General features: G+C 41.4%; 1 protein-coding gene across 9 annotated transcripts in view; it reads left to right on the forward strand.

Moving 5' to 3' along the window:
• The first annotated feature begins 389 nt into the window (after positions 1-389).
• fat1a (FAT atypical cadherin 1a) overlaps positions 390-25,884 on the forward strand; it is an 89,079-nt gene continuing 63,584 nt past the window's right edge. For 8 of the 9 annotated variants that reach the window (XR_007448428.1, XM_049566916.1, XM_049566852.1 and 5 more), the window contains exons 1-3: positions 2,154-2,294; positions 3,830-7,119; positions 24,138-24,452. Coding sequence is in view for 8 of the 9 variants with exons in the window: in XM_049566916.1 (XP_049422873.1) it covers positions 3,858-7,119; positions 24,138-24,452 (3,577 nt within the window). In the remaining variant the exon portion in view is untranslated. Of the gene's footprint in view, positions 625-2,153; positions 2,295-3,829; positions 7,120-24,137; positions 24,453-25,884 lie in introns of those variants that run through there. The other variant, XM_049566863.1, reaches the window with a different exon arrangement.

The raw sequence follows: 25,884 nt of genomic DNA on the forward strand, positions 1-25,884 counted from the left end.
AATGCATCAAAGCATGCAATGCTTAAGAATAAAATATATATCAGACATACAGTTCATGTTTTGATTCGTTTATTAGACTAAGTGGCATTTATGTGCCTGGCAAATTGGCTAATAAGATTTGCAGACAGCCAAAATATAAAGGCTAAAAATCAAAGCCATCACTCTCCATCAGTCCTTCATGTGACTTCCTTTCTCCTGGCACCCTCAGCAGCTCTGTCACTTCACCATACGGGAGGGCTGAGGGCAAGACAGCCACCACTTTGCCATTTCTTCCCTGTGTCTTTGTCCTCTTGCGCGCTCCTAATAGGGTTACGATATTTCCGATATCACCTGAAGGCAGCAACAGTATGCAACTCCACCTGAGCTGTGGTGGAGGAGAAGAGCGGAGCACACGGTAGCCTATAGCTCTACTGTACCAAGCCACCAAGTGTGATGACTGCTGTGCGCGGATCGGAACAGAGGGCTCTGCAAACTGTGAGGGACTGAAGAAGAGAACAAGGTGGCGGATTCTCACAGACAGAAGCCTACCCTCGTGCGAGAGATGCTCGCGAAAAAATATTTACCAAAAACTGCCGGGATTTTTGTGAAGTGAAGTTTGGAGCCGGCGATCATCCAGCTGGTCTGGTGAGTAGCTCTGAGTAAAAACCAGAGCACATCAGCTCGTAGAAACGGCTCTTTAAACTTTTATGCTCAACTCGAAACGTATTTTTTTATGGGTGTTAAAGAAAAGTGAGTTTCTGTCTGACTTGTGCCAAATAACCAAATGCGCAAATACGCACGCTTAGGGGCACTCAAACGCACCGCGCGCACACAAAAGCACACACACACACACACGCGCGCGCGCGCTCACACAAGCAGCAGCAGTACAAGTTGACAAGTTGTCTAGCTGCATGCAGCACAGGCTTTCTGCAGGCGCACCAGCTGGATCACTGCAGTCCGGGCAAGAGCAGTGAGACAGCGCCATCAATCGCATAGCAGCCACACTCCTGAGTGCCTGGGATTGGAGTGCAGCGTTTGGTCTGGGAAGCAGGCAGCATGGCTGTGTGAGGAGGGGGGTTGATGGGATCAGCGCCTTCATGGCGAGTGTACCTCCACCATCAGTCACCCTGCTTCTAATGCCAAAATACAGACCCTGGGACGCACTGCTGGACACTACACTCCCAGCCCTAAGCCAGCCCTATTAAAAGGCAATAACACGGCTAAGAATAATGACAAGGAAGATAATCTGCACAAGTGATGTTAAAACATCTAAATTGCATCCCACACGCGCGAGGAACTTTGAATCTGCACGTATTATGAGCCCATTTATCATCATCAGAGATGCCCTGAACTGCGATTTTATTTGCAAAATAGTTTTTTTCCACCAGTTATTTTTTTTTTTTAAATGCTGACAACTAAATTATGATGTGAATCCACGGGTCATTCTGCAGCACAGCCAGCATAAATTATTGTCTAATTGACACAGTCTTTATAGTGTTTGTTTGCTTTCCAGCTGCTTGAGGTCACACTGAACTCACCTTGTTTTTTTTCCACGAAAAAGCCTTGTCACGGCACATAAGTGGTTTGGGCTGCAGCTTCAAGTGGTGAATATTGGATTAAGGTTAGTCCCGTTTGGGGAGGTCGAGGTTTTACCCTTTGTAAGAGTATCTCGCGTGTCATATGAGAACTTTGTTGTAGGTCACTTTAATTTGGCTTATAGTAATGACAGGAAGGGTTAAATGGGACTAGAATTCATAGCCTATATGGAGGAAAATGTGACACCAGGGAGTCCTAGATTACTAAATAACGTCTCACAAAAGGTCACAATGAGCATTTGAGAAAAAAAAATCAAATACTAATCAAAGTGCTCTCATAAATGGATGTCCAGGGTTTGGAAGTTTTATGAAAGGATGCTTCTCATGAATACAATGCTACCTTTGGGGCCATAGGTGATGTGAAGTGGTCGCAACCAGATTGAGATTAACCTAATTTATTTGTGCGCATCTTTTTGCCCTTTTTAAATAATCTTTGTTTAGATAAATATAATATAAGGGACAGTAGATCAAAGTATGCTGCCCTGGTCTTGGTCCTGGGTTTTATCCTGCTGCCAGCCGGTAAAGTAGATCCGGACGTGCGCAGCGCGGAGAGATACCGGGCAGCTCCAGTGTGGGAGAGAAAGGGAAGCAGTGAGTGGAGAGTGCTGGTGGTAGATGGAGTAACGGAGAGGAGACAAGTCCACGTATTACCATGCCGAGATTTGGACTACATAAACTACATGCAAAACCTCCAAATATACGAGATTAATAATAGAAGAGGTACGTGAATGGTTGTTTTTATACTCTGTTGTGCTCCCGCTTCTTTTGGCGCTTAGCTTCGGCATCTGTGTAACGAGTGAAAAAGTTGAGATAGGTTAGGTCTGCTATTGTGAGCTGCGGGGCTGTGAAAGAAACCAGCCGCCGCTGCTCTCTCTGCCTCTTTGGGGGAAGTTTAGCCTCATGAAAACTACTGGTTTAGTGTCGTTTTTGATTTAAACAAATAATTCTGTTGTTTGAATTCACCCTGATAGTAGTTTCTGTGTTGTTTTGCGCGGTGTTGGGAAAGTGCAGAGTGTTTTTTATCAGGCAAATCTGTGCTCAGCGCTCGGCTGCCATCGTCTCGTGAAGTGAATGGCTTTAGTTGGGGGATGGGGTTTGAAATGAAACAGTCGGAAGGCATCTAAGTTATTTTCCTTTTAAGATTTTTTATTTTTATTAATATAAATAGCTCATTAGTTAAAAGGTTGCAGAGAAACATAGTATAGCAAATGCGAAATCTTTAAGGAATGTATTTAATCTCTTATAAAGTAGAAGTTTTGGCTGTAGTTGGAATTTTTTACAATGGTCGCCCCCAAGCAGATGGTTCTTTTGTACCTGCAGGCTATAGCTTCACATTTAAGGTATTTTTAGTCAAGACTCTCTGTCACTTATTAACCCCTCATAAAGCATTAATAACTAAACCCTGCTCAGGTCGTTTTGACACGCCAAAAGTAAATAATGTAGGTTTTTATTATACACTCCTGCAGACACAGCAGCGTCTTGCTTTTATTTGTCTTTGTACGGACTCCCACGCAGCCCGAGACGTTGTAAAGCGGCTGTAAACGAATGAATCTGCAATTTTAAATCCGTTTCATGCACATCTCCTCAGTCTTTGGAGCTCCATGAGATGGAAAAGGATCAGCCTTTTTGTTTGATTTACAGCGGCAGGGTTTCTAATTGCCGGTCTTACTGGCAGAAAAGTCCAGTATCATTGTAAGTTATTGTATTACATAGTTGTTGCAGCTTGTGCAAATGTTTAACTCCTTAGTGGGTGAGCTGAAATGTTAATTCTTATGCAGTTCTGCACAGGATTATTAAAGGCAGTATTAAATGTGCAGCCCTACACTGAAAATTATTTTGCATCAACATTGAAATTGAAGATTTACATTTGTTCTTGTCGCCAGAGCTCACCAAGCGTCGCGTAAATTAGGTTTCTCTGATATGAAGTGCACATATTTGGCATCTGGCACCGTGCAGACGTGGGATCAGTTCAGACGTAGATCTTGTCACTTGACCGACTGCTCTTGCTTATCTTTTTTCACATGGAGCCTATTTAGCTATTTATCAGCCTGGCCATCACTTGTCATGACATTTAGAGGAGTCTGGGAGTGTGCACAGTGAAGAAAGGAATGATTTTCAGTATTTAAACTGTCCTGATGTCCGTGATAGTAGAAAATGAGGATATGATGTTGTCATTTGCTATTTTTTGTATTTTATTAGTTGTAATTACAGTGAGTTTTTTGCACTAACCTGTTATATTTTGTTTTTTTCCCCAGGTGGTTCTGTGAAGGACACGGTACGATAATGGGGAAGCACTTGGTTTCACTGCTTGTGCTGCTCCTGCAGCTCCTCTGTGGCTGCACAGAGAACCAAAGGATGGTGAGGGCCGCCTCCATGCAATTCACCCACTCTGTTTACAATGCCACCATATACGAGAACTCTGCTGCTAAGACTTACTTAGAGAGTCACACCAAGATGGGGATCTATATCACAGACCCAACCTGGGAGATACGGTACAAAATCATCTCTGGAGATAATGAGAACTTATTCAAAGCAGAGGACTACCTGCTGGGAGATTTCAGTTTTTTGCGAATAAGGACCAAAGGAGGCAGCACTGCCATTCTGAACCGGGAGGTGAAAGACCACTACGTGCTGACTGTTAAAGCATCAGAGAGGAACACTAACTTTGAGTGTCGCACCAGAGTTAAGGTGCAGGTACTGGACACCAATGATCTGAGGCCTCTCTTCTCGCCAACGTCCTATAGCATTTCTCTGCCGGAGAACACGGCCATACGCACGAGCGTGGCCAAGGTCACGGCGACGGATGCAGATATCGGTACGAACGGAGAGTATTACTATAGTTTCAGGGAGTGGACGGACATGTTTGCGGTTCATCCGACAAGCGGTGTAGTGACACTCACTGGCAAACTTGACTACTCCGAGACCAAGCTGTATGAGTTGGAGATCCTCGCAGTGGACAGGGGGATGAAGCTGTACGGCAGCAGTGGCTTCAGTAGCATGGCCAAACTCACAGTGAGGGTGGAGCAGGCCAATGAGAATGCACCTGTAATTACTGCCGTGACCTTGGCCCCCTCAGATGCAGACCATGATCCCACCTATGCTATTGTGACAGTGGAGGACAGTGACCAGGGACCAAATGGAGAGATCGCATCACTGAGTATTGTGGCTGGCGATCCTCTTCAGCAGTTCAAGGCTGTGAGAAGCAGCCCCGGGAGCAAGGAGTATAAGATAAAAGCAGTCAAAGATGTGGACTGGGAGAGCCAGCCTTTTGGATACAACCTCACTTTACAGGCGAAGGACAAAGGCAGCCCCCCTCAATTTTCATCTGCTAAATTGGTACATGTCACTTCTGCACAGTTCAAAGTGGGCCCTCCTATATTTGAAAAGGCCGTTTACAGAGTCAATCTGAGTGAATTTGCCCCTCTTCTTACACCTGTCACTATGGTAACAGCCGTGCCAAAGTATCCACAGCTAAAGTATGCCTTCAGACACAAATCTGACAAGAACAGGTTTACCATCAATCCAGATACTGGTTTAATCAGCACTGCAGGACCAATCAATGCTGATTTTGCACCCCGGTTTGAGCTAGACGTGATCACCAGTGACAGAAAAGCAGCAACAAAAGTGATTGTTGATGTGATTGATGTGAATAACAACGCACCTGAGTTTCAGCAGACATCCTACAAGGCCAGTGTTGATGAGAATGTACCCATAGGGACCAGTGTGGTAACGGTTAAAGCCACTGATCTAGACAGAGGCGAGAATGGTTATGTGACCTACAGCATTACCAACATGAGCCCTCAACCATTTGTCATTGACTACTTCTCCGGTGTCATCAGTACCTCAGAGGTCCTGGATTATGAGCTCATGCCAAGGATTTATAATCTCAAAGTCAGGGCGTCAGATTGGGGATCACCTTACCGGAGAGAGGTGGAGGCCTCAGTCACCATAACATTAAATAACCTGAATGACAATAAGCCCCTGTTTGAAAATGTAGACTGTGAAGTGACTGTGCCAAGAGATCACGGCGAGGGAGAGCAGATAACAACCGTGTCTGCCATAGATGCTGATGAGCTGCAGCTAGTGCGGTACCATATTAAAGCTGGGAATGATCTTGATCTGTTTGAACTTAACCCAAACTCTGGTGTGCTTTCACTGAAGCACACGCTGAGTGAGGGAGAGGCGGCTAAAGTGTCCTTTCACAGTTTACAAGTCATCGCAACGGACGGGGAACACGAGACTCGGCCAATGGTCATGAACATAACTGTCATCACGGCACGCAAGCCTGTCCAGTTAAAATGTGTTGAAACTGGTGTCGCTACCATGTTGGCTGAAAAACTGCTTCAGGGCAGCAAAATCCACACGCAAACTGAGCCGGATGACAACTTTATGGACTTTCACTCGGTCAATCGGTACGCTCCTCAGTTTGCGGAGTCATTCCCCAGTGTTATTGAAGTTAAAGAGGACCTGCCTGTCGGGGCACGGATCGTCCATTTAAGCGCCACAGACTCAGATAGTGGCTTTAATGGTAAACTAGTGTATGTTATTTCAGGAGGGGACACAGAGAGCCGCTTCATAGTAGATATGGAAACCGGCTGGCTTTTGGTTTATTCTCCTCTCGACAGGGAAACAACAGACCAGTACACTCTCAACATTACCGTTTATGACCTTGGCATACCGCAGAAATCCTCATCACGCCTCTTAGGTGTTAAGATCCTAGACGCCAATGATAACAGCCCTCAGTTTTTGCAAGATTCGTATTCAGTTGAAATAAGTGAGAATATACCTGTCGGCACGGAAATCATCCAGGTGGATTCGACAGACAGGGATCAAGGAAATAACGGAGTTGTCAAGTATTCAATTTTGGGAGGCACAGATCATTTTGCGATCAATGAGGAGACTGGCGTGGTGACTGTGACAAAGCCGCTGGATCGTGAGCTCCATCCAGTTTATGTCTTGAAGATCGCCGCACGTGACCAGGCAGCGAACGAGCCTCAGCTAGTGTCCACAGTGCCGCTTAAAATCACCTTGGAAGATGTGAATGATAATCCACCTAAATTTGTCCCCCCTAACTATCGCGTGAAGGTGAGAGAAGACCTTCCTATCGGTACTGTGATAATGTGGCTGGAGGCTCACGATCCCGATATTGGACCTTCCAGTCAGGTACGCTACAGCCTAATTGATAATGGAGACGGGAATTTTGAGGTAGACAAACTCAGCGGTGCTGTGCGGATCGTGCAGAATCTTGATTACGAGACCAAACAGGTGTACAACCTGACGGCAAAAGCTAAAGACAAAGGGAAGCCCATGTCCTTGTCGTCAACCTGTTTCATTGAGGTGGACGTAGTGGATGTCAACGAGAATCTCTACAGGCCTTTGTTCCGATCGTTTGTGGAAAAGGGATTTATAAAAGAGGATGCACTTGTCGGGACCTCGGTGATGACAGTATCAGCTGAAGATGAAGACAAAGACCGAGATGGAGAGATTCGATACTCCATACGAGATGGATCCGGCCTGGGGATATTTACCATCGATGAGGAAACTGGTGAGTCTCTTTTCTCTGTGTTTTTACAGAACTGTTCGAATCTTGTGTTTATTTCTGAAACAGGGATGTATCAGCTTGAAATAATTTGCATAAGGAAAGTTTTATGCAGCCAGAGTTGATTCAGTCCATGTCACTGTGTGGAACAATGAGGTAAGGGAGTCTTCCAGGAGACGAGAGAGGTTCCTGATTCCAGTCATTTTTCCTGTTTGGGAGAATTGACGGCATGAACAGATGGAGCAGCTGTCTGTCAGACCTGTGTGGACATTCCTGAGAAGTTGCTGTGTTATTTAGAAGATTCTGAGTGATTTCCCCTCATCCTTCCTCAGTTGCTGTATAAACACACACTGTGTTTTATATTATCCATTTGGAAAACAGTCACATTTGTTGGACCTTAGGTAAAAAATACTATAAAGGGACAGTTCACCCCAAAATCAAAAGTACACATTTTACTCATAGCAGTGGTGCTAGATCATTTTGGTAAGAGGTGCTGAGTGTCGGAGATATTGACCGTAGAGATGTCTGCCTTCTCTCCAATATAATAGAACTAGATGTCACTCGGTTTGTGGTGCTCAAAGTGGCGAGAAAAAACCCCATGAAAAACTCAACAACTTCTCTTTCCAGAAATCATGATGCGGTTACTCTAGATCAGTGGTTCAGCCTCATACTTGCGTTTGGCCATGTCTCAAGCTAGTTTGTTGTCTCTGTTAAGAAGCTGTTCGTTATTCACCCACTCTACAGCAGGAAACGGCACTTCAAAATAAAAGCTCCTTGCTGGAAATTCACTGTATTTAAAAAAAAAAAAAAAAAGAAGTGAGTTTTCTACAAAGTTGATACATCAGCAAGTCACTTGCGGTCAATTCAGAATGTACCCGCGACCCACTTTTAGGCTGTGACCCATCAGTTGGAAACCACTACCCTAGATAATCCACAGACCTTATTGTAAGCAGTTTCATGTAGGAACTATTTTCTTTCTACAGAACAACACTTGCGAACCGTATCACCGCACAGAAGGAAACGTGCATCTACTGTTAGCTCACCTAGCACTACTTGGCTAGCTAACTTTACAACTCATCTAATGAGGACGCCATTAATGTTTATATCTATAGCCATCACGAGCCTCCAAGAGTCAGCCACGCTTCCTTCTGTGAAGTAATATGGTGTAGTATACAAAGAAACGAGTTCCTACATGAAACTGCTCACAACAAGGTCTGTGGATAACCTTGAGTAACCAGGTCATGTTTTCTGGGAAGAAATGTTGCTTTCGAGTTTTTAAATGCATTTTTTTTTTTTGGCGCTTTGAGCACCACAAGCAGAGTGCCATATAGCTCCATTATATTGGAAAGAAGGCAGACATCTTTACCGCCAATATCTTTAACACTCAGCAACTCACACCAAAACAATCTAGATTAATAAATAGCACTACAGGTAAGAGGAAAGATATGTATATTTGAATTTGGGGTGAACTGTCCCTTTAATAGCATTTTAGAAATAAATGGGTTTTTGTAACAGCATATGAAGGCTGGATTTGCATGTGGGTTTCTTATAATGTTGCAGAAAATATGTTAATACTTGCTCAGCTGCCCAGAATGATTTTAACAGCTGACTCAAATTAGCTCAAAATAAGCAGTCTGGAATTCCAGGAGTTCCTTCCCAAAACCCAGCAATCACCTGATTTGGATGTTTTGGACTTGGCTCTCTGCCCTCCTTTTAAAACTTGGTAACCGCATTCTCGTGAGGCTTAATGTGACTTTTTTTTCTCCCCTATTTGAAATTAAATTTCTCTCTGCATGATACATATTTAATGTCTAAATGAGGCAGTGAAACTTAATGCATAATACATTGATTTCTCTTGGCACATGTAACCTCAAAGGTTCTTATCTACATAAGAAAGCTGGGAATGCAGTTTATTAGTGTGCCGCTGACTTTTACTGTTGTAGAAGTGGTTTATATTTTTAGTTTGTTAAGAATCAGATGTATGTGAATTATTCAATAAGTTGACAGGAAGTCGCCTCAGTGAACCTGTTGGGAAATACTCTCTTCTGCCTGGTAAATTTAGCATAAAGAGACAAGGCTTTATGAAGGATCTGTCCTCCAGGGCTGCGTGTCAGCTTTGGTGTGCCTGTGATTGTTTCTGTGGTAGTCATTGGAATCTGATTTGTAATAAGATTTTGCGTTATGAGCAGACATGCTACAAGCTTGAACTGGTGACTGTAAATGATTTCATGCAATAATTATAAGGGCTGTTCAATGGTGTTGTTGTTCAGTGTCTTCCTGTGTATGTAGTAAACTGACTGTAATGGAAGTTGAGTTTTGCAAGTAATAGTATAGATTTAAGGTGGACTGCAGTGCTACAGTATTAGTCTTGATGGGGCCACAGGCAGGCCAGCGGCTACTCCGTGTCTAACTGAAAATCCTGTATAGGGTACAGACTAAGAGAGCTTGGTCTGATCTTGGACTTAATCCCAGAGGCCTATATTAAGTGATTATCAGGAGGTGCAATGATAGGATTGTCCTGGGTTGGGTCCTGTTATTATGGATTACATCTGGGGTCAGTAGACAACTAAATACAGCCAAGGTGGTAATGCCCCTCCTATGATTTCACTAGATGAAGGGTGTGGTTGTAAGGCTACCATATGCATTTAGAATATTTTGCTTCCAGAAGGAAAATATAAGCATGGGTACACTCCCTGCTATATATTCAGTGCTGCAGCTGCATGTTGTGAATCTTAACCAGGATGTTTAAGATGGTTTAAAATTAAAAAAAACAAATGAAAAAGTGGCTTGTGCCAAAATGCCAGGCGTTGCACACCTTCAGTCATGGAATTTATTTTTTAGCGTGGGAAGGAGTGAAGGAAAACTATCCAAGTATTTTGCTGTTTTTCTCGACTGTTGTAATTCTAAACTCAAGCAGTTGTGTTTGTTAAGCATACATCAGCCTGTTGCATGGTTTTATCTGTGTTGTAGTGTTTTGTTTGCTCTATCACCACAGTATAAATCACTATTCTCTGAGCCATCCCTCTTACAGTGGCATCCACAATAACCCAGTAACAACAATACTACTTTGTGGGCAACAAAGTGCTGCTGTGGAAAACACTGCACTCTGTGGTGGTTGATACAAGAAGACAGTGAGTGATTCTCCAGTAGGTCTATCTAACAAATCTGAACAAAGGTTGTATTTTAGGACAGCCAAACAGGCTCGCTACCCACTTGACTGGCGTTCCCAAACCACACAAGGAACAAACAAGTTATTATTTTGCGAGACGTAGTGATTAAATTTAAAAGTGGTGTCTGTGATTGCTGTTTATTGAATGCCATCATGTTCTCATTTACATCAATTTCAAGTAAAAGAACCCCTTTTATGCAAGTTTCTTCTCCAGATACGGAGTCTGTCGGGCTGCTTGGGGAGCCCATGGCAACTGTTTGCCCAGGCATTCTCTGTGTTATTAAAAGCTCCGTGGTCACTGGCTCGGTGCCATCTTAATTTAAACGTACTCTTATCAAGACGCCTTTCCGGGCTCTTTCCCATGCCGTAGACCAAATTTACCATTCCTCTCTGTAATCAGAAAATTTGTACATAGTCGAGTGATTTTTGACTGACAGGGAACAAAAAGACTCAGAGCAACAAAACTGAACTTTGCAACACTGAAAGCTTCCCAAGTTCTTATGTTTAACATGTTAACCAACTTGGAGATTCAGCTGAAACAAATCAGGATTTTGCTGTTGAATATAAGCACTGCTTTAGCTTTTAGCCCTAGTTTACTGAACCAGAAATATGTATGCAAGATGTTGGAGTCCCTTCACCGCCCACCAGTGTACTGTGTTTCTCCACCTCCTTCTCCATTTTGTGCCGGGGAGGAAGCATGCACTTTACTTGTGAGGGCTTGTATGCCAAGTGACGGGCTACAGCTTAACATGTTTGGGCCCTGGAGGTCAACCGATATGGATTTTCAAGGGCTCATGCCGATTTTGAAGAGGCAAGTGTGGCAAATGGCCGATGTAATTTCCCCTTCAGAAAGGCTTCACAGCCAGTGCTCCGAAACCATGGGAAACAATTTTAAAAGATGCTAGCACTCTCAGGCTGGACACACACTCTCAGAGGACAGAATGGCTGCAGTGTAATCCAAAAGAGCACTGCATACTGTATGTGGGTTAGTAGGGAAGACAGTTGTGAGGATTGTATCTCTGTGCGCAAAGCCCAACTATGATGTCATTCTTGCACATGTAAAAGGTCAGATCAGTGGAAACATTTAAAAGAAACAAAGATATATACAAACAGCCAACAGCTACCAATCCTACTTGAGACAGACTGGCAATAAAACAGCTCTTAGCATGATGAACCTAAGCAAGTCTCCACTCCTCTAAGTATACCTGACTCACGCTCACCCTGACACACCTTCAGACATCAGGCAACAACCAACAGATGCAAAGCAAGTCAAGTTTTTTTTATTATCAATGAGTAACCGTCCTTTTATTTCTTTATGCTGGGATGACTAAGGGAGATTGTGCAAATCAAGACGCTGAGCCCTTATTGATCAAAAGCAACAGCAGACACTTGCAGAAGTACGGCTAAGTCAAAGGGAAAGGAAGAGAAACGCCTTCACAGGAGGCCTTTTTTAGGTATACAAAAACCGTTGAAGGACTCCATCTCAGGCTGCAGGATGGAGGAATGTTAGATAAAAATGTCTTGAGGATTTGAATTGAAGGACGTTGTATAGTGATGTCATGGGCTTTGCTTTTGGACAAGCGAGCCACAAGACTCAGTTAAGAATGTCTGTAGACAAACACTGCTATTAGATTAGCCCTGGCACAGTAATAGGAAATTTGTTGAATGGCAGGAGGGGTAGGGGTATGATGGGCAGTGCTTGATTTTAGACAAAGGAAGAGTAAGGGTATGCTGCCGTCAAGTTAGACATTGTAGACATTGAATTTTCGGTACACATGAATAGGAGTGAAAGAAAATATCCATACTTTTAATTAATACTTTACATGCAAAGATTCATGACAGTGATTCATTTTCTGTTGTGATTAAACCCAGACAGCTGGATCCTTCAGTGTTGCAATCTGTCTTCAGTCATTTGACTCTTCCACAGGTAGATTCATAAAGGGGGAACCGCTAGCATTGATAGATTTCCTTAAATTAGATTTTACAAAACTGGAATATATTGCCTTGCTTACAGTATCATAGCACCAGATTCTTGCTAACGGACAGCCCTGTACATAGACATTAGGTATGCAGATATACAGTCCATATCTCCAATCCTTTTGTGAATATCTGCTAAAGAACCAATCTGTGCACCTCCATTTGAAAGTAAAGAGCAACTCAAGGCTGTGCTGCAGTGGAGGTGATTGTATGAAGTTAGACACAACTTTGAAAATGTATTCAAAGCAAGTTTTGTCCCAGCTTGAAGTGAAATTATCTTGTGTACAAGGTGACCATAGCAGAGAGTGTTCAGTCTAGATGAGACACAGATGCTGATTGTATAATGTATGCATCGCCCTTTCTAGTTGGATAATATATGCATTGCCCTTTCACTTGAAGCTGTTTGCAGCCTCTGCTGTAAATGCGTTCTTTGTGAAAGCAAATGAAACTGTTTGATGCATAATGACAAAGTCCTGTTAGTGTGTTTTCCATTTACACACAAAAAATCCTTCACTTCTTTTTCCCACTGTCCTTCAGTTAAACACTTTCTTGACAACAATGAGAAAATGTTTATGGTCGGGCTTTTGGCATGGAGTATAGTCTGCTAAAAGTGAGAACTGCTGTCCTCTGTCCCTTTTTTTATTCAGTGCCTATATGTCTGAGATAAAAGTGGGACTGCAAAGTGGCACATGATTCCAAATAGTCTTTGCTTGAGTGCTGTTACTGTGGAGACGGGACCAGGAATGTGCAGCTTGACAAAGTTGATTGTAGGTTGCTAAATGAAAAACACACTTTCCCCAGTTAAAAGTATGTTGTTCTCTCAGTCCATTAAATCTTTTTAAAGAAACTTAAGGCTGCCTTGTGCAGGGGATGTGCTTCAGTGTGTGTTAATTCTTGTCATGCTAACACTCATGAATTAGATCTATACTCTCTTTTCCTGTTGGTGTGCTGCAGACAGTAGTTTACTCTCTTAAAGCAGTGTCTTTCACAGGGGGCCTCATTCAGAGGTCCATAATGATGTTGTGTAAACTCGCTTATTTAATTCAATAAAACACACAGCGAAGAGAGCAGTTATATTAATCAGTTTTAGTTTGTTATTATTAAATTTGTAAGCCACTGCTGCTAAACAGAATCACTGCCATAAACAGCAGTGCATAGCATTATGTAGCACAAACAGAGGTGATATTTGAGAAAACATTAACATGGTCCCGACAGACACATCCACGTATCTTCACAAGGAGATCTCAACGCTAAATTATGGCAGAGATATAAGACACACTGACATGCTTTTATCCTTTTATTCAAATTTCAGTGACTATTTCAAGCATTTACAGCCAATTTCATGCTGTCTGCTACTTGACAAGTGACAGCCCTGACCACAAATACACTCAGGTGCAGTGAAGTGGGTGTACTAAAATACATTTTCCTGTCTGTCAACCAATGATTTCTTTGGCCATGTTGACTGATACTAAAATTGAAGAGGGGTTGAATTGGTGACTTTGCAATCACAGTTGGTGGTATGCGTCCTAACCAACAGGCCACCACAAAGCTCCTATGTGACAAGACATTTATTTTTGCCATATCTCTGAAGGATTACAAGTCAACACAACAATATGGCCTCCTATATACAATAATTTAACTCAGTGACTTTGCCTTGTGTTCCAGAAATAGTTTGAAATTTAGAAAATTGCAATTTTTTTGATGGGGGGGGGGGGGGGGGGGGCGCCTATCAGCACCTCTAAGGCTTACTAATTAACAAATTTTATTTGTATTTTTAATCTGTTGAAAAAGTGTAAGAACATCAGATTTTAAAAGCAGTTCTGTAAAATCATATGAACATGCTGTTTAGTACGCTAAAACAGTATGCAAGATTTTTTAATGTCTAAAACCTCAGTATGAAACCCATAGTATATGAATTCCATGCTATGTCCAGTGAAATATTACAGTATGCAAACACAGTACCAGCAAAAGTATTCCACAGTGCAAGGTGGTAGTGATGACAACATTGATAACTTATTAAATCCCAAGGGGGAATTCAGTTTTTCACGCATTTGTCATATATACACAGGCCTGAAATACACACACAAGCACAAACGGGACCTACACATGCATTAAATGGAGAGATGTCAGAACAAAGGGGCTGCCAATGGATAGGAGCCCCAGGAGGCAAACTGGCACCTCTCCACACTCCATATTTGGCGACCCTCTGGCTCCCAAACCGAGTCCCTATGGGCTGAGCTACTGGCGGTACCTCTGTATTGTTAATATGTAAAAAAATACCTCTCAAGAGGTGAATAATTTTGGTTGTGAGTCTGCTGTCTGAAGTGCAATTTAGATGTGTCCTTACAGATGGATGACATGTTACTTGATTACTCAGCTTTGTTATGTGTACAACATGGTTTGAGCTTGTTGTTAGTCCTAGTAGTGGCGTTGCGCCAGTGATGTTGGTCGGTCAGTCTATCACTTTGATGCAGACTGAAATATGTAAAAAACTATTTGGAGGGCATTAGACCTGTGTAATGTCAGCGTTTCAGTATGCTGATGTTAGCATTTAGGGACCTGAGATATATGACATGTCAGTTAGTAAGCTTCAGAGGTGGTGCTGGGTGAATTTTGATACTTTACCAAGGCGAGATATTCTCCATCTGTTTCCAGTCTTAATGCTAAGCTAACCTACCTGGCTGCTGGCTGTAGCTTTTTGTATAATCTTCCTTTCATATAACAGTTGGCAAGAAACAAATTAAGCATTTTCCTAAATATATTCTCTCTATATCTATCTATCTATCTATCTATCTATCTATTTATCTATATATATATATATATATATATATATATATATATATATATCCTTTATATACTGCCACTTCAGAGCTTATAATGTTTTTGTTTTGTTAAAACTTTTGTCGTGACTGCTCCAGCGGTATTGATTCATAGCCAGGTTCTAAGATGATCGGTTTTTGCTTCCTGCATGTGAAGCCAACAAGACATGATGTCCTGGTCAGCGGAGGATTACCTGGAGGAGATGCCATGAATCTCCACTCAAATGAACGGGAAATTGTTTTGTGTCAGCTCAAAGTCTACATCCTCCTTAGGCCAGCTTGGGTTACAGTGCACAATGGGAATATAGAGAGGGATATAGAGTAGGAAGATAGAAAACTATTCAGAAGGGAGGGGGTATAGAAATTAATGAAGACGGACCCTATGTTTCCCTCATTGTTACCAGAGGCACAGGCAGAGAGCTCGGAGGTATGGTTACTGTTCCTAAATAATACTGTGATATTGAATCAAGGAGTATAGCTCTGAGGCCTGTTCAAAGGCCTTTGAAATAATGCTGTTCCCAGTAACAATGGAAGCTTTGTATCGCCAGCTAAGTCCCAAAAAGCTATCTCAACTGGAATTAATAGGCAATTTTTTTGAAAACGAGGAAAGAAAAACCCATTCCGACGTACATCACAGACATGTAACAAGTGTATCAAAAGACTTTTTTCAGCTCGTAGTCACAGTGCACAAATAAATGATTTTCAGGTTTTCTTCAGACACCCTTTCTATAGTAGGGCAAAAGAAATTCTGAACTTAGCATCAGCAATGTCTGTAAAAAATAAACAAACAAAAAACTGTGGGATTACACTGATACACAGAGCGTCAGTGCTCTCCATTGTTAGGCTGGGGAAATGACGGAGCTTGTCTTAAGTACCGTTCTCGCTTTAGCCAGCTGTTGACAGCCATTTCTTTGCCAGTACTGACAGTATAGAGCGTGCACAGTGATGCATGAAGTGGAAATGGCTTACTGGCTCAATAGGCCGGGATATTGAAGGAGATAAGATAGACATGGATTTTGTGTGATACAGTGTCATCATTGTGATCATCTCTGAGACCTCTCCTAATGTATAATGACCCCTGTGTGCCCTTCAGACAAAACAAAGGAATTACTTTGAGTCAGAGAGTCATGAAGCTTAAAGGACAAAGGGTATTTTTCAACATTGGCCCTATTTTCCAGTGTTTTGAATCTAAGAGTCTAATAGTGACAACAATTTTGGAAATTGGTTTAGAATTGAGAGACCGTGCTGCTGCCAGCAGTGGCGGAACAGCTCAGGGCATATTTGCACCGTCAATTTACATACGTCCACTAAAAGTGCTTGTTTTTTCCACTGACAGGCTCAGATTATTATTCTAAGTGTCTGACAACAATGTAGAAATGATCCCTACAGATTTAAACCTTTTTTTTAAGAGTTAGATTAGTTTTGTTTAACCAGAAACAGCCCCAACAGTCGCCAACCCTAAACCTCAAGACTTTTAATAGACAGCAATTAAAGGTCCAGTGTGTAGGATTTAGTGACATCTAGCAGTGAGGTTCCAGATTGCAACCAACTGAAAGTTATCCCATGTGCCAAGCATGCAGGAGAACTACGACTTTCTAGAGCCAGTGTTTGATTTGTCCATCGGGAGCTACAGTAGAAACAACATGATGGACTTTGAGCTCTGCTCCGTATGTAGATATAAACAGGTCATTCTAAAGTAATGTAAACACAACGATTTTTATTTTCAAGTGATAATAAACTATTAAAAGCATGGCTGCTAAATCCTACACACTAGTAGTAAAGTACTTCTAAGGTAGAGATTAGTTGTTTCTAAATTTTGACACCCTCTAACTGCCAGTTAAAACCGTCGCTAACTGACAAAGCTAACGTTAGCTCGCTAACATGGAATGTGGTCAACAAAACCAAAATGCTGCTTAAAAATGATACACAGTGGGAAGATTTCACATGACAATTTGTTTTTATGTAACATTTCACAGAACAACACAAGATCAAATTTTTTATGCTAATGAAGTTTTGAGAAATTACCTACTAACGTCAGCAAGGTTTGTATTATCATATATTTATAGCATACATTTTGCTAAACTGCATGAATACTCTAAACTTGAATCAATTATTTCTCCATTTCTGGTTTGAAAGTAGCGAGTAGGTACTAAGAACTATGGAAGGTCATAAACATCCCAAAACCATTTCATACAAACGTAACAAAATGGCCGTATATAGAGCCAGTGTTTCATTTGTCGGTCGTAAACTACAGTAGAACAACATGGCTGATCCACTCCGTATGTAGATATAAATGCTCATTCTAAGGTAAAGAAAACACAAAGGTTCTAATTTTCAGGTGATTATAAACTAATGAAAACATGGCCAATAGGTGCCCCTAAATCCTACACACTAGCAGTAAAGTAGTTCTAACTTATCGATTAGTTGTTGATACATTTTGACACCCACTAACTCCAAGGTTGAACTGTTGCATAGCTAACTTACAAAGCTATGGTTAGCTCACTTACATGGAATGTGGTCAGCAAAACCAAAACGCTGCGTATCAAAGATGTAAACTAAATTTTATCCTAATAAAATGTTGCTTAATTACAGCATCAGCAAGGTTTGCATTATCATGTATTTATAGCATATATGCTAACCTGCATAAAAACTACAAATTATTTCTCCATCTTTAGTTTGAAGAAATTGAAGAAATTTATTGTAAGGTAGGATAAACCCCTTGAGATGCATCATCTCGTTTATGAGGGGGTCCTAAAAGTAGCTACGAAGACAGTTGGAAGGTCATAAACTTCCCCAAAACAGTTTCATACAAACATAGTAATAGATTTACTCATAGATTGTGCATATACATTTTTTTAGCCTATATAGTGACTAAAGGTTTTAAGTCTTTTTTGCCTTTGACTAACCCCCTCACCATATTGCACTGGATGATGAAATCAATGCTCTAGGCAATGCTTTGAATAAACAACAACAACAACAACATATTTTTGCCTTGGACCATTCTTTAGATCTTTGAATTTTTCAAGGGTTTCAGGCATTAATTCCAACAGGCTGGATGTCTTTGAAGCACAGATCATGGCTACAGATGTCTGGAAACTTTGGGATGATGTGATATTAAGTTGCAGGGTAACAAAAAGCTTACTTTAGGACTTTCTCTATTGCACTAGGCCCGACAACATGGTAGTGGAATTTGAAGCATTTTGCCAGGGCTGTGGAAAGAGACGGGGGGGGAGAAAGCACTGAGAAAGTTTATGTAAGCATGTGAGTGAGAGGCCTGTGAAGGCAGAGGAATGTGGGGTAGGGGTGAGTGGAATTACCGGAGGTAGTTCAAAGCAAGCCCCAATTTTTCAACGGCAGAATGAACAAGGAAGTCCCGGAGTACGTTGAACTGGCAGCACATAGTCACGTTTTGGGTAAACGGTCAAAAGCAAGTTTCCAGAGTCAGAATAGAAAATAGAAAATCAGCATGAGTGACAATCTGGATTTTGTAAGTCTTAATCTTATGTTGACCGCAGATACTGTATTTACTGCCACTTTGTTTCACCAGACAACTTGTGACACGCAGTGAGCAGTTTGAAGCAGCTTTTCAAAACCAAATTTCACCCTCTTCAGACTGTGGCTTCACTGCGACTGGAAGTTGTTATAGAGTAAACTCATTGTGTGTCTGTGCAGGACGTTGATTTAAGCACACTCATATGTGAAATACCTGCTGGTCTTGATAATTCGAAATCCTTTGGCTGTCTGAAGGCTCCACCACACTGCCACTGTGCTCAAGCAACTTTGAAGAACAAAGCCAGAGGGAAAAGAAAAGAGCAAGGGAAAAAAAGCGGAAAGTAAATCTGGCAGAGGCTGGTGCACGCTCTGTTTTTTTTTTCCTTGTGGCCTAAGGGCAGGTTTTGCTTCTGCCTTAGTGGGTAGGCTAGGTATATGGGATGGGTGTGGCAACTAAATTCTTCAGATTCGCCTTTCATGTGCTTTGTTTGTAACCAGCCAGCCAAAGGCCCGTGGCAGATAGCTTTTCATTCCGTTTTGCAAATTTAAGGTTAAGTTGTTCTGTTTTTGAGTCTCTTCAGAGATAAATACGAACAAAGAGCTCTAGTGTGCAAGCTGGCCTTCAGATGTAGTTTGAAAATGTAAGAGTGTGCATGGTAACATCCCTCTTGCAGCTGCAGTTTTGTTCATGTTGCAAGTTTTTTTAACTGCAGCATATGGAGTTATCTTCTGTATACTGATAGAAACAGGGTAAAGAACTGCAAGCAGAAAGCATGACCCTGGAGAAAGTTGAATTGTTCTGCCATGCTGGTGCCTGCCAGTCAAACACATGAGCATTCAAGCATGGGCATCTCGTTGGCACAGGCACAAAGATGTGTCATACATTCCTGTTTGTCTCCTCTTTTCTTTGGTACTATATCTTATCAGCATGTGTGCATTTTGTAAACATGACCACCTTTGCTCTGCTGTACTTCCTGTCCTCACACCAACCCCTCTCACCATTTTCACCTCCCATCTCATCATAAACTCTCTATTTAATGTTCCCTTTTTATGGATTGCTATTGTTCAAAATTTCTGGTATTGGAACCTTAACTTCGATATTGGTTTCTTAATGATAAAATCCATTTTAATTAGAAGTAAAATCATATTACGTTATGGCATTTTTACACACTCAGAGCAGTTTCATAGCATAAACGCTATTTCACACAATGTTGTTTTTAGTTTCAACTCTTCAGTTTATGTTTCAGCACTCTGGCGTTTTTCCGCTCAAAGCAGTTTTTGAAGATGTTTTGATGTTAAAATCTCAGCAGGACTCAGTTTTTCAGGATGACACCGACCCACCTTCCATCCTCTTTACCCTGCGGCGGCCTTGGGGCTCCAGTAGGCTGGGCAATCTTACCGCACGTACACCCGACCTCCTAGGAGGGGACTGCAGGCTGTGGAAGATAAAATAAAATATATAAATAAACAATATAAAACTCCCTCAGAGCTGAGTGTGGGTGCTGGGTCCGGCTCGGTGACGTTAGGCGGACTTGAATGCTGACAGGAGCTGGTTGTGGTCTGTTCTTCTTGCGGTTGAACATGGAACTTTCTGCACTTAAATTTGTTCCATGCGCGTTGAGGTATTTTGGTAAATTCATGGTGTTGCTGGTCTTGGCAACAATGTCCTTTTTGCATATATTGCATCACACACTCTTGGCATTTTCACTGATATAATGGAGCCCTACTTTTGATTTCTTCTTAGACGTTTCATACACCTATGCAACACTTATTGGCTCACTGATACTGATGAGATTTACTCCTCAGGTATTGGACATTTTTGGAATTTGGTCGTTCCCTCAGAAGTTTTGAAGCTAGGTACCCAGCCCTCCCCCTTGTCTACTGATTCCCTCTCTGTGGGTGTCTGAAACATTTATCCTCCTACCCTGTTGTGTTTCTGCTCAGGATGCCTCACATAAACATCAGCATTTCTTATTTATGTCTAACATTTGCAACTTCCTGCACAAGTTTTCTTCCTGTAGGGATCCACTCCAAGTTGTCAGCTTCACTAAGCTCATAAATTAGTCAATAATTTGTTATTTTATTTTTCAATTATCACAATCAAATTATCATGTTATATCTTTTAATCTTATTCTACTACGTCTTCAAATGTCTGGTTGTGTTTTCTCCGTGTGTACTGTCAGCTTTAAGCCATTAGTTAGATTATACAGAGTCATCAAATTTGCATTCTTGATACACTGGTGGATGTTGTTTTCGCCATGGGGCTCTTGGCTTTTGGAAACATTTGGGAGCTACCTATTTTCCCTCGCCTGACTACCCCTCTTATTACATGCCTCAAGCTAAGTTGAGAGAGCTATAATGATGACTAATGACAAGAGAGGATCCCAGGCTGAAAATGCAGGGACGCTAAAGCAAAGCAGGGCGAGGGAATAAATGAGCTGTACCCTCCGAACTCCCCTCCTGTGTTAAATTTGACAATTTTGTGAAAAGTCATTTGGAGTGTTATCTCTTTTCTGAGAGATCTGTCTTTACCTAAGGCAAGAGGTTTGGCTGCTCTCACTTACACTCCGTCATGGCACTTCATCAAGTTACAGTGAGTGAACAAAGGCAGCAGCAGCAGCAAAGAGATAGTCTATGTAAACTATTTCCACCTTTGAAATGTGTCCTTATGGGTAGGGCTTCGTAGGCTTCTTTATCTGGGCCAAAAGTGAGTGCGTTATAGATTCAGACTGGAAAATGGACACCACCCATACCTGGTAATGACCTGGGTGCGCCTGTCCCGTGATTCACTTTTATTAGTTCCAGATAACCAAATCAAATATAGCCATAAATCTCCATTGCAATTGTCAAGGTTATAGAGGTATCACCAATAACATAAACATGGAAATGGTTGTTATTATAAAGGTTGTCAGGGTTTTCATTGCCTGGAAGATATGTCTGTGTTTATGTTCCCCTCCACTGCCTTACATTTGGTGCTTGTTGAAATAATGGGACCTCACGTGCAAGTTATCCAAATAATGTAGTGTTGTTTCATTATCAGCAGCTCATTTCTTTCAGTTTTTACCCTCTGGGGATTTTGCTTTTGTTTTGTGTCCCCCACTGTTTTAAAACAAAAGGAAAGTGTATCGAAATGTTCTCCGTATAGCGTCAATCAGTTTGTTTACAGTGATTGCAGTGAATAACCAATCAAGGTAACTGCTATATAATGGCATCCACATGCCTCACAGTTAATTGATTTCCCCACTTTATGCTTTTGTTTGATAGTCAGACGTGATATGTTTTAGCCATCAAAAACGTAACAACGCGAGCGACTTTGTTTTGAAGGTGATGGAAATTGATGAAGACTGATGTTAATGTTCGCATTCATCAGTTTTTATATTCAACTCAAAAGTGACAGCGTAGCCACTGCTTGTTTACAGAAACAATGGATCAGGTTCATGTTGTGACATTTTCGTGCTCGTATAGAATAAAAACAGAAACCTTAGTCTGGTTATGTTTGAATTATGTGTGTGCAGTGGTGGACGAAGTACTCAGATATTGTCCTCAAGTAAAAGTAGCAATATCACAGTGTGGAAATACTGTTAGAAGTAAAAGTCCTGCATTCAAATTTATGTAAGTTAATGTATGACAGTATTAGCATTGAAATATACTAGTGGCACCAAAAGTAAAAGTACTCATTATGCTATAAGAATAACATATAAAGTGTGATTTTATTACATTTTATTTATTGATGACATCACTTTGATGTTGCAGCTGGTAAAGAGGGAGCTCATTTTGATTTCTTTATATAGTGCTGGGTAACTTATTCTATGATGTCATAATTTACTAGTTGATTTATATTTTGGATTAATATTCTGATAGTGCAAAGTAACTAGTAACTAAAGTTGTCAAATAAATGTAATGTTAAATGGAAATGCTAAAGTAAACAAGAATCCCAAGTCTACAAGTACACATTTAACAAGGAAACTAACGCATAGACGTGCACACATCTTCTTCCTCAAACTGAAAAACCACTACTCCTATATTGATACACTTTCCAACCGGCGGCTCTAGAGCCACATGCTGCTCTTTCACCCCTCTGCAGTTGCTCCCTCTGGCTTTGACAAAAAATATGTAAATAAATAGTGGTTATTTTTTGAGCAAGTTTATTTTTCTTTTATCATCATTTAAACCTTAATAAGTTCTTACATTTTCCAACTGTAAAAATGTGTAGCCTATACACCAAATAGGAAAAATGTTTTAGCATTTCATCAACTAAAATGTTGATCTATGGCACCTTTTCCTCTAAATTTGGCCAAACCTCAATAGCAGTAGCTAGTCTTGAGTCTCCCTAGCTAGGTTAGCCATGGATTTCAAATCCAAAACGGGAAATAGAGCATTTAACCCCATTAAATGCTCTATTTCCCGTGGACGTGTGGACATGTTTGTTTGCTTTTACTGCCAATGCTGCAAAGATAACGTACTGAATAATCATACAGAGCCCACTACAGAGTGGCCACCTTGTGGTAAAACATATTAATAAATGCTCATTTGACCTATTAATGATGTTGATAGGCTAAGTTAGATTCAATAGGCTGGGTTCCCTTCATATAAAAGTCAAAGTAAATATTTTGTTTTGATTATTTTGGTCAAAAATGGCTCTTTCGATAGCAAAGGTTGTCAACTCCTGACCTATAAGGAAGCTTACACACACAGACACACACTTATCCCTTTCCTACTGTTCATATGTACCTACCGAGCACCTGGTGAGTGCTTGCAAGAGGGCTCGGGTGGGAATGAAAAGCACTAAAGCAAATTAACTCCTGTGAACGTTGCTGTTAGCTTCTCCTCAGAACGATCAGAAGTAACATTCACACTGCCTGCCAGTTTCAGTCATTCAGACATCTGAACTAGTGTTGACGGATGTCATGTTTACAGGTCAAGCATGTATATCTGTGTCCAACAGAACTGTAATGTTTTTACAGTAAACCAATTACACAGCATAGTATGACATTCAAATCTGCCTTGTTGATACAAAGCTTGCGCCTTGGGTCTTTTGTCTCAGTACATTGGGACGTATTTACACTAAACACCCTTGTGCTATTTAACCATAACTGCATTCAGACTCTTTTATTGTTTGAGTCAGTCTGACATTTTTAATATATCCCCCTTGGTTCTTTCAGATTGCCAAATGCACTCATTCTCCACTCTTCTATTAACCTTTGTCAACTTATACAACTCACAGGCCTCTGAAAGCCCTTTTGTTTGCTCAGCTGAAGGCTGCAGCCCCCACATGGCAGTAAAAAAACTTCCCTGCCAGTTAATGTAAACAGGAGAGCACTGACTGGTTGTTGTTAATATACCACCTCGACATGTTTCAGTCAAGGTGCCTTCAACAAACCCCTATACCCGCTTGTTCAGCCGCAGCTGGTGCTCAAGCTTCTGTTCTTTTCACTGCTAGAAATCGATCTCGGAGATCAGTGATAGTGCAGGCAGTGATGTGAGGCTCATGGCATGTGGTGCACATAAAATTGTTCCACGACATCATGCAGTCTAAAGAGTTTGTTTATGTCTTTCTCATTTTCCAGGTATTATCAGAACACAAGAACTGCTGGACCATGAGACCACACCTCACTACTGGCTCACAGTTTATGCGATGGATCGCGGCGTGGTGCCGCTCTCTGCCTTTGTCGAGGTCTACATCGAGGTGCTGGACGTCAACGACAATGCGCCGCAGACCTCAGAACCTGTCTACTACCCTTCTGTCATGGAGAACTCCCCTAAAGATGTGTCAATCATCCAGATCAATGCAGTCGATCCAGACGCCAAGGCCAGTGACAGACTCACCTACAGGATCACCAGCGGCAATCCCCAGGGTTTCTTTGCCGTGAACGCCAGGACAGGTAAGACGGCTGTTACTGTGATGGATATTTATGTCTCTATAAATTGCTTCCCCAGAGCAGGAAGTCCCTGCTCTGAGTTATGAGATTATATTGTATTCCAGGACAAATTGTAACCTTGAATATAGCTGCTACCTTCAGAAAGAAACTTTTAACAACACAATGAAATCAGCTCAAAGGGTAACGGTAGCCCTTTTCCAGGACTGTTTATCTAACCAGTGCCTGAATTATGAGATATAAAAACAGTATCTTGTTGTACAGTCTCACATTGTGAAGGTCAGATCTTATTCTTTGCATGTAAGCAGGGATCAGTTGAGATATCCTCACTGACTGATACACATACACAAATTTAACATGAAATGCTACATGTGTTGGCCTCATCTAAAGCCAACAGCTTCTTTAAAGGCCATGAATGTGGCAAATGTATACAGTGACTACATACTAAATGATCCTTTGAGACTTGGGGCCAGAATTTAAGAATATACTATATAGAGTACCCCAGGAATGAGTCCTAAAACCCAGACATTAGTTAGCATTTTACCACTCACGGTTCCCTGTTCTTCAGGTCAGTGGGTCTTGAAATAGGGTCTGTGGTTAACACAAGCTTAAGAAACTTTCATGTTACATCAGTAAATAGCCCACTCGTGAACTTTGAAGCTACTGTATGTGTTAAAACCAAGTGGCTGAATAAGACTACAGAACGTCATAACCCTGAGTCACTCCGAGCACAGCTTTCCAGTCTTGTTATGGTGGTGACATGTAGGTCATGTCAACATAGTGTAGTTCGTTTATGTTCTAATATTAGCTTTCTTCTTGTGGTGATTGCATTTAGGCTTCAGTAATCATGAAAGTAGTGCTCATTTCTGAAGATAATCTTGCTGAACAAAACATGTAAGTATCATAAACATATGTTTGCCTCAAAGTTTATTTTTGGCAATAATCCAAACTCTGATAGGCTCTCATAGGCTTTTTGACGATGCTAACTTCTGCGTCGGCCTACAGAAAAACATCAGCCCTGGAGCACTCTATTGCATGGCTGACAAGCTGATGAGTCTTTGTGAGGTTTCTGTTCCTTTTCTAGTGAGAAGGAAAAGCAGTGTGAACACAATATTTTAACCCAGGACAGGAGTGGGTTGAGCCTACAGGGGTTTTTCCACTCTAACACTCTAAAGTGTGTTCTCATATGGTCCTCTGCAAATGGTGTGATGATTAATATTTCATTTGGTCCTTTTAAAGTTGCAGGAGCTAGCTATGTTTAGTTGAACAGCAGAGAAAATACTTGTAATAGGTGCAGAGTGAAGCTTCATGTACAATCAGAGTCTGTGCCTGTAAATGACAGATTTTGTCTTGTGCTGTACTCAGATTAAAGTGTAATTCCATTGAAGAATTGGTTCTACATGTTTATAAACCCACTCAGAGCTGTTACGTTTCCCTG

Source organism: Epinephelus fuscoguttatus, linkage group LG3 (assembly GCF_011397635.1).
Source record: "Epinephelus fuscoguttatus linkage group LG3, E.fuscoguttatus.final_Chr_v1".
Classification (NCBI taxonomy): Eukaryota; Metazoa; Chordata; class Actinopteri; order Perciformes; family Serranidae; genus Epinephelus; species Epinephelus fuscoguttatus.